At 37.3% G+C, this 8869-nt stretch overlaps 1 protein-coding gene across 1 annotated transcript; it reads left to right on the forward strand.

Annotated features, from left to right (window-relative positions):
- The first annotated feature begins 3319 nt into the window (after positions 1-3319).
- LOC133317021 (eukaryotic initiation factor 4A-15) lies at positions 3320-7058 on the forward strand. The gene is made up of 5 exons (XM_061518813.1): positions 3320-3478; positions 4460-4529; positions 4704-4810; positions 5107-5537; positions 6228-7058. Exons 2-5 carry the CDS (start codon positions 4462-4464, stop codon positions 6861-6863), a joined length of 1242 nt encoding a protein of 413 aa, XP_061374797.1. The 5' UTR covers positions 3320-3478; positions 4460-4461; the 3' UTR covers positions 6864-7058.
- Positions 7059-8869: the final 1811 nt, after the last annotated feature.

Genomic DNA, 8869 nt, shown 5'->3' on the forward strand with positions numbered 1-8869 from the left:
AAAATGAGTAGCAATCATGGTATAGAATTCAGGAAACACTCGCAAGACATCTGATTTAGTCTTGAGAAAATAAATCCAAGTGAACCTGCTGCAATCATCCACAATTGTTAGAAAAAAACGGAAACCATCAACAGAAATGGTGGAAAAGGGCCCCCAAACATCCAAGTGAATTAAGTCAAAAGGTAAATTTGAAGTATTATTATGAGAAACAAAAGGCAATCGCCTTTGTTTGGACAAAGGACAAACATGACATGTGTGAGATGCATCAGAAACTAATGATAAGCGTAATACATCTTTTAAAGCTTGTAAACGGGAAAGGGAAGGGTGACCAAGGCGTTGGTGCCAGAGAGAGCAGAGATTATTTGACAAGACATGAGCCTCATGACTAAGAGGTGGTCCAGCCAAAATATAAAGATTGCCGTGTCGATCAGCAGTCCCAATCTTGTGCCCCGTAGTAGGATCTTGTAAAACACAAGATGAAGAGGAAAAAGAAAGAGTGAGGTTAAAATGAGAGGTCAAGGCACTGACGGATAAGAGGTTGTAATGAAAAGCTGGGACAAATAAAACAGAGGAGAGGGTAATATGTGGAGATAAACGAACGGAACCAATGCGAAGGACAGGAATGGATGTACCATTTGGCAAGTTGACAGAAAAATCAATAATAGGATGTGAAGATAGGAATGAATTGAGGTCATAACAGACATGGTGTGTGGCCCCTGTGTCCAAGATCCAAGAAGAAGAAGAAATTGTAGGGGACTCACCAGACACATGGGCAACAGAGGAAACTGACGCAGACGAATCTAACCCAGATTCGATGGCGGTGGCAGACGGTGAAGGAGACTGAGACGAATGGAGAAGGGCAAGCAACTGAGAGACTTGCCCTGGGCTGAGGGTTTGATTTTGGCTGATCGGCCCAATCGAATTAACACAGCCAGCTTTGGATGGGTGGGGATTGGAGTTGTGGGCTGGCCCAGATCCTGTTGAGGTCCGTTTTCCCTTGTAACCGGGTGGGTACCCATGGATCCGAAAACACTTTTCAATAGTGTGCCCATTCATGTTGCAATTGGTGCAATAAGGACGCCTCTGCTTCCCCAAAACCTGCGCCGCTGTCGTCTCAGTCACAGGAGCTACATGGACGGCATTCATGGTAGAATCACTGGAAAGAAAACCAGAATGAATGTTTCGTTGTCGTTCCTCCTGAATCACCAGAGAGAAAACTTTCCCAAGAGAAGGTAACGGTTCCATCAACAATATTTGGGCTCTGGTAGAGGAAAAAGATTTATTCAAACCCATCAAAAATTGTAGGGAACGTTCTTGCTCACGGTAGAGAGTCCATGGTTTCATGCCTCCACAATGGCAGCTGGGAACGGGTTCGAACTCCTTTAATTCGTCCCAGAGAATTTTCAGACGAGTGTAGTAGGAGTTGACGTCAAGAGAACCTTGGACCAATGTTGTAATCTGAGATTTCAACTGGAAAATACGAGGGCCATTACCCTGTTGAAACCGTTCTTTGAGATCGATCCAGATGCTGGCTGCCGTGGGTGTGTAGAGAAGGCTGTTTGCAATCTCACGGACCATTGAGTTCAGCAGCCAAGAAGTCACCATACTGTTGCAACGAGTCCAGAAGGAGCTAAGTAAATCATCCGGATCGGGTTGAGGAATGGATCCATCGATGAACTGAACTTTGTTTTTGGCAGTGAGGGCAATTAACATGGCTCTGCTCCAAGTGTGATAATTGGTTCCATTGAGAAGATGCGTCACAAGCACAAGTCCCGGATGATCTGCGCTATGCAGGTAGTAAGGACTGGACACATCCTCAATGGCAGAAGACGATGAGCCACTAGGTGGCTTGGGTTGTTGGCCTTTGGCCATGACAGAGAGAAATCAGAGGATAAACGAAAGCAACTTTGCTCTTGATACCATATTACAAGATAAAGGAATAATCATCTTTTTCATTAATTGTCACTGTTTACAAAAGAAATCTATATATATACAGAAGATGGAATGAAATAACCGTAAGCAGAAAACACACCTCATACCCGTGAAAAGGGGGCCAGAATAACAAACTCTAACAAACCTCAGGTATTCTAGGAGCAGCTAAAAACTAATTGAATAAGAATAAAAATAATACCAACAACTATTCAGACCATAAAACAGAATTAAAACTATTTATTCTAATACAGGCTTTTCAATTTTTTGATTTGGGAATAAGCGTCCAGTTCAAAAGAACAGCGATTGGTGCCAATTCAAAATCTAATGGCCTACCTTTATTACATTATGCTTTTCTTAAATATTTTATGAACACACATGAAATGGAATATGGATGAGTTATACATTCAGATTACGTTCTTTAAGAATCTTCTTGAGCTTATAACCATGTTTAAATCGTGTTCCATTTTGGAACATATGAAAATTCAGTGACACAACTTGCAATTGCTAATAATTAATGATAAACTCAGATCCATAGACATTTCACCCACAGAAGACTTCCTGATGGAAGGTGTTCTGGACTCTAGCTACAATCTCACAAGTTAAAGGTTTTCATATCCAGTTTCCACCACTGGCCGCACCTGACATGAACAGCTATGGAAGTTCATCTCTAAAACCAAAACAAGTCCAACATACATCCATATGGCAATAGTCTTGAAACTGGAAACACTTAAATAATTACGGAAAAGATTCATAAGATTAAATGGTTTAAACATCTGCAATGGAAATCTATGATTAAAGCAATCAAGCAAATGTAATCGATTATACTCAAGACAGAACAGTCAAAATGGAATATAAAAAAACAATAGCCAATAAATATATAAAGTATGAAAAATTTTTCCCTCTCATCCCCTTTTTATAGTATAAGGAAAAATATTAATAAATAAAACTCTACTTTACATCTACATTCAGTCATCTAAGTACATTGGATTCATGGCCTTTTGGTCTAAACTGCCTTTTGTATGTTTACAGAATGTACAATATATATTCACGGTTCCAAGTTTCCTTATTTTACAATTAGAAGTAGTTGACATTTGATAAATGTAACACTTCATTCAAAATAAAATAAAAAATAAAAAACCTGTAAAGTGTAAACCCAAGGGAAGAAGCAAAAAGAATTCAAATCAAAAGCCTCATGATTCAAAACAAAAATGGTTTCCTTATTTTTTGTTTATGGGCTGGAGCCCAACTGGTCCATCCTCAAATATCATTGGAGGTTTGACCTGTGCCCGTTGACTGAAAGGGGCAAATTGGGAAGCACAGAAAAGGAGCTCACTCTCCCAAAGCCAAAAGGAGAGAGCGTGGTTATAATTTTCGATGTTCTCACTGTTCTCACTTACTTTCGCAAAAACGCTCTTTGTACTCTCTTTCCTCGACTCCGCAGCGTAGATCTGAGGAGTTTGGGAAACCCTAACTGCTCTCACCAACGACCTTACCACTCTCTTCGCCTTCGCTTTTTCTCCGATCAACCACCTTTCACCATCCTAAGGTTGCTCTTTCTTCTTCTTCTTGCGTCTTCTCTGATTCGACGCTATCTTTGTTTTTTTTGTTTTTTTTTTTGTAACAGTGCAATTCTTCTCAATTGGTTTCGATAAAGTTTTTTCCTGTGTCAATCGATGTAGTTTTTATCGAGCTTTTACTGATTGGATCTGTTCATGCTGCTCTGGCTATTGGATTTTGAGTTTTGTTAGGTTTTGAATCCTTTCCTATGATTTAGTTTTAGATGTTAAATATTTTTTTTCTAGGTTGATTTGTTCTTTTTTTTGTAAGCGTGACATCAATTTTTTTTTTTTTTTTTTTTTTTAAAAAGTATTATTATTATTGGTTTTTAATCATGCTTTTATTCCAACCTTGTCCTTTTGCACTAATGGTTTCGTTTTGTCCCTTTAGTTTTTGATCCGCCTAGTGTGTGCTCCGACTCAGCTTGGATTTTGCAAACTTGATTTTATTAGAAGTGAGATAGAGTGAAGCAATTTATGTTTGTGAACATTTATTTTAAAAGTGATTTTGTTTGTTTTGTATACTGTTGATAAAAATTACTTTCCGATGTGTAGCTAGCAAAACGGACACGAGTTATATCTTGAGTTAAGATTGAAAATAAATTGATATTAACAAGTTGATTGTAAAATAATTTGATATAAAAGGTTGTTTGTTTGGGTATGATAAGATAGATATCTGGGGTATGATTAATATTTTGATAACAATATTGAGTTATGTCAAATTATTATGGTATTTTGGTCTATACATACACAAACGGGATTTTTCTCACGGCCAAAGCAACTAAATGTTGCCTCTACGGCTGCAGTGAGAGAATGATGTTTGAGTGCAAACGTGACTTTGCCTTTGCCAAACATGTTAGCACTGCGCAGGAGGCACTTTTGATCTGCGAACGGGCTTTGGATTGGCTGAAAGCCTAACCAAACATGATTTAATAAATGGCATGGTAATTCTATTTTGCTTCATCTTGCAGTCATGGCAGGAGTTACGCCCGAGGGATCACAGTTTGATGCTCGTCAATTTGATTCCAAGATGAATGAGTTGTAAGAACTTCCTTATGTTCTTTTTTCCTTCTTCTTCAAAGTTGCTGTATACAGTTTTGGTTTATTAGCATTTATATACTGTGATTGTTCATGTTTTTGTCTAATTTTTTTATACGTACTTACAATGAGATTCTAATGTTAATTTGTTTGATTTTGATTACTTGATGGCTACAGGCTTACAGCTGAAGGACAGGACTTCTTCACATCTTATGATGAGGTTTATGATAGTTTTGATGCTATGGGCTTGCAAGAGAATCTCCTGAGAGGCATTTACGCATATGGTAAGTTTAAATTTCTCCGTGGCCTCTTTTACTTTGTTTTTTCATACCTTTAGTTTTAAACAAAACAAGAGTTTTTCATACTTCCATGCGATAAAAATTAAAATTTTATTGAGACCTTGAAGTTCTTCTTGTTTTTTTTTTTTTTCAAATGTATAGTGGCAGCATAACACTTAGGTCATGGTGTATGGCTTTATTTTGCTGTATTAATGTGTCAACCACGGTGGTCTTGCCATTGTTAATGATCTATGATCGTTCATTCAGACTTCAAACCTTATACTAGTTCAATTTGGTTTTAGGTTTTGAGAAGCCATCAGCTATTCAGCAAAGGGGAATAGTTCCATTCTGCAAGGGACTTGATGTTATACAACAGGCTCAGTCTGGAACTGGGAAGACAGCAACTTTCTGCTCTGGGATTCTGCAGCAACTTGATTATAGTTTGACAGATTGCCAAGCCTTGGTATTAGCACCTACACGTGAGCTTGCTCAGCAGATTGAGAAGGTTATGCGGGCTCTTGGAGATTATCTTGGTGTGAAGGTGCATGCTTGCGTTGGAGGTACCAGTGTTCGTGAAGACCAACGCATTCTGTCAAGCGGTGTTCATGTTGTTGTTGGTACTCCTGGTCGTGTATTTGATATGCTGCGCCGGCAGTCACTTCGGCCAGATTACATCAAGATGTTTGTATTGGATGAGGCTGATGAAATGCTTTCCCGTGGTTTCAAAGATCAGGTGCTTTTTCACAACTCTTTTTTCACTTTTATTAATTACTCATTTTATATACTGTGTTTGATATGTAATACCTACATATGTTTTGTATTTTTTATATGATAATAGATGAGGTTACATTTACTGCCTCTTTTTCCTTACAATAACCATCATTGTTATCATTGGATTAAAATCAAATCAACGGCTCTCACTTGATGCCATTTTGGAGCCATTGATTTGATTTTAATCTAACAATAACAAAAATGGTTCTAAGAGAAGATTGTAAGAGAAAAGAGGTTGTAAATGTAATCCACCTTTGATAAAATCATCATACTTTGTAAATCTATTTTATTTCCTGATTTATATTTCTGACAGTTTAAATTTTTTTTAAAATTTTCAACTCTTTTCAGACTTAAGATGTTTGTTTTTAATCCATGTAAAATTTCTTATACCATCAGTTATAAATCCAAAACATGAAAGTAAGTTCTTTTATCTTGGTAGTTTAATTTTTCTTGGCCTATTGGTTTAGTGTCTTAAAAGATTTTCTACATGTTTAGTTCAACTTGAATTTGGTGAATAATTGCGCTTTTTTTTTTATTTTTTTAAATAAACTATCAGAAATCTGCAAAAAAATGCTTTTATTTTTCCAAAATAAGCTGAATGTAACACACGCTTTATATGTAAGTGCTTTAACCTTTGCTTTATTGTTATCAGATCTATGATATATTCCAGCTGCTGCCATCTAAGATTCAAGTGGGAGTTTTCTCTGCTACAATGCCTCCTGAGGCACTTGAGATCACAAGGAAGTTTATGAACAAACCTGTCAGGATCCTTGTGAAGCGTGATGAGCTCACCTTGGAGGGCATAAAGCAGTTTTATGTCAATGTTGAGAAAGAGGAATGGAAGCTGGACACACTCTGTGATCTTTATGAAACATTGGCAATCACTCAGAGTGTCATTTTTGTGAACACCAGAAGGAAGGTTGATTGGCTCACTGACAAGATGCGAAGCCGAGACCACACAGTCTCGGCAACCCATGGAGACATGGACCAGAATACCAGGGATATTATCATGCGTGAATTCCGTTCTGGGTCTTCCCGAGTTTTAATAACTACAGATCTTTTGGCTCGTGGTATTGATGTCCAGCAAGTGTCTTTAGTTATAAATTATGATCTCCCAACACAGCCTGAGAACTATCTCCATCGTATTGGTCGTAGTGGGAGGTTTGGTAGGAAAGGTGTTGCCATTAACTTTGTCACAAAGGATGACGACAGGATGTTGTTTGACATCCAGAAGTTCTATAATGTGGTAATTGAGGAGCTGCCATCAAATGTTGCTGAACTCCTCTAATGAGATTTTTTGCTTCCATAATATTAGAGTAAAGTTGGTTTCTGAGGTAAGTGTTATGTAATGTTTGTTTTCCTTTTGCCCCTTTTGTTGTATTTCTGCTGTTAAACCTTGTTTAACCTTTTTAATAGGTGTAGTAATTTAATTTAAATTGTGAGTCGTCTGAATGTCCAAAGTGATAAGTACTTGCAACGTGGATTCTCATTATTGCCCGAATTAGTATATTGGTCGTTGTTCGACAAGTTTTTTAATATACGTTTTAGTTATTCTTACATTTAACATTTAGATAATTTTTTTTTTATTTATATGTATTTAAAGCTGATTTGCTGGCATGGCTCATAAAACGTTGATTTACTGGTGGTGTTGGTTTGCCATGGACTCAATTTGAGGCTCGAGGGGCACGTATTATACTTTTATTTAGGACATTTCGTTCTTTTGATTGCGTCACTTTTACAATTTGAAAATGGTATTAATAAAACGAAACTGGTCAATTGGTAGCATGTTTCTATTGGTTATTATCAACGTTACATACAATATTCTACGTATTGTGAAGCAGCCATTGTAAGGCAAGATATTAGGTGGTGGTTTTCTGCTTTTCATTTGATGGAGATTTTATTTTCACTGTATGGACTGCAATGATTTGTACATAGTACAATAGTCGTAGATCTAGCACAATAATTAGTCGTAGATTATTTTCGCTGGTTGGCATGCATTGATGGAGCACGTAGTTTACTCTTGGGTGCCAAATATTGAAATTTGGCAGATTTTAAAATCATGACGTTGGCTCTCCTTTGAGCAGCTTTACAAGTAATTTGAAATATTTGGTTAGTTAAAAAAAGGGAAATATAAACATAATATTGCCGGAAATTTGATGGGTCATGCTGGAGAGACAAAAGTGTGGGGCCTATCATTCTTTTTTTGACAAAAAAGAAAGAAAGTGCTGCGTTACTTTCCACGAGTCAGCTAGACAAAAAATAAAATAAAATGATCCTCCAACATGATAATTGGAAAACCCTTAAAAATACTGTGCTGGTAATGGTTATATCTGTTGCCATTTTTTTTTATGTGATGTCTCTTCTGTTTAGTTAGAAGAGATTGCCTTCCTACTTACTAACTTTATTTTTGAAATTTCAAGGATGAAAAAAGGAATTGTTAATGCACTTGTACATTAGTTCCAATCCCCAAATAAGTATTGCGAAGGGGATTGAAATTGGTATTCGCCTCCGCGTACATTGAAATTGGTATGCACGATGAGTAACTGAGTTAAAATGTTTATTGGTCATGGGAGACTTGACCTGAGTACACGGCTGTACTTGGGCTATGCCAACTGCGTCTGATAGGGTTTGTAGTTACTTGTGATTAACGTATTTGCTTAGTAAAGGACGGAGCTCGAAGTCGGCTGGCGTCATTGAGCCATTGGTACCATTGCGTTCGCCAGATAAATTTGAAGTTAAAGCCAATGATCAATACTAGTGACAAGAAAACCGATAGCTAGTGTCCGCAAAAAGGCCTAAAGAAAGGAACAAAAGGCATCAAACAATTTGAGGGAACCAGAGTCGTTTTAAGTCTTGCCTGTGCAGCCCATATTAATTTAGAAATAAAAGCCCCGCGGTTACGTTACTGTCATGGGAAAGCGGTGGCTCTTGCGTATTTTCTTTGCTCGGATGGGAATCATTCCAACTGCAGCCTCATACTGTGCTCTGCTTCAATCATTCACAGCCTTTGCCTTCGCAACATCTACTTCTATCTTAAAAAATAATCTAAAATCACAACCAAACAATCACGCAACCCAAAACAAGCAACGGAAAACGAAAAAAGAAGAAGAAGAAAGAATAAAGAAGGCAAAATAATATTTCAAATTCCCCAATTATTGATTTGAACATTATTCTTATCTTCATCACATCACGCACAATCCTCAACAACACCTTCACCCGTTCTTTTTCCTTTAATTTATAACCTAACTCATAAAAAATGCTTAATCTCCCTGACGACATTTTTGGTCTATTTGT

Source organism: Gastrolobium bilobum, unplaced genomic scaffold, assembly GCF_033153095.1.
Source record: "Gastrolobium bilobum isolate Gb01-03AN ecotype WA unplaced genomic scaffold, APGP_CSIRO_Gbil_v1 utg195292, whole genome shotgun sequence".
NCBI classification, from domain to species: domain Eukaryota; kingdom Viridiplantae; phylum Streptophyta; class Magnoliopsida; order Fabales; family Fabaceae; genus Gastrolobium; species Gastrolobium bilobum.

Coding starts and splice junctions, on each gene's coding strand:
- LOC133317021 (XM_061518813.1), top strand. CDS start 4,462: ATGGCAGGAGTTACGCCCGAGGGATCACAGTTTGATGCTCGTCAATTT. Junction 4,530..4,703: donor GATTCCAAGATGAATGAGTT/GTAAGAACTTCC, acceptor TGATGGCTACAG/GCTTACAGCTGAAGGACAGG. Junction 5,538..6,227: donor CCCGTGGTTTCAAAGATCAG/GTGCTTTTTCAC, acceptor TATTGTTATCAG/ATCTATGATATATTCCAGCT.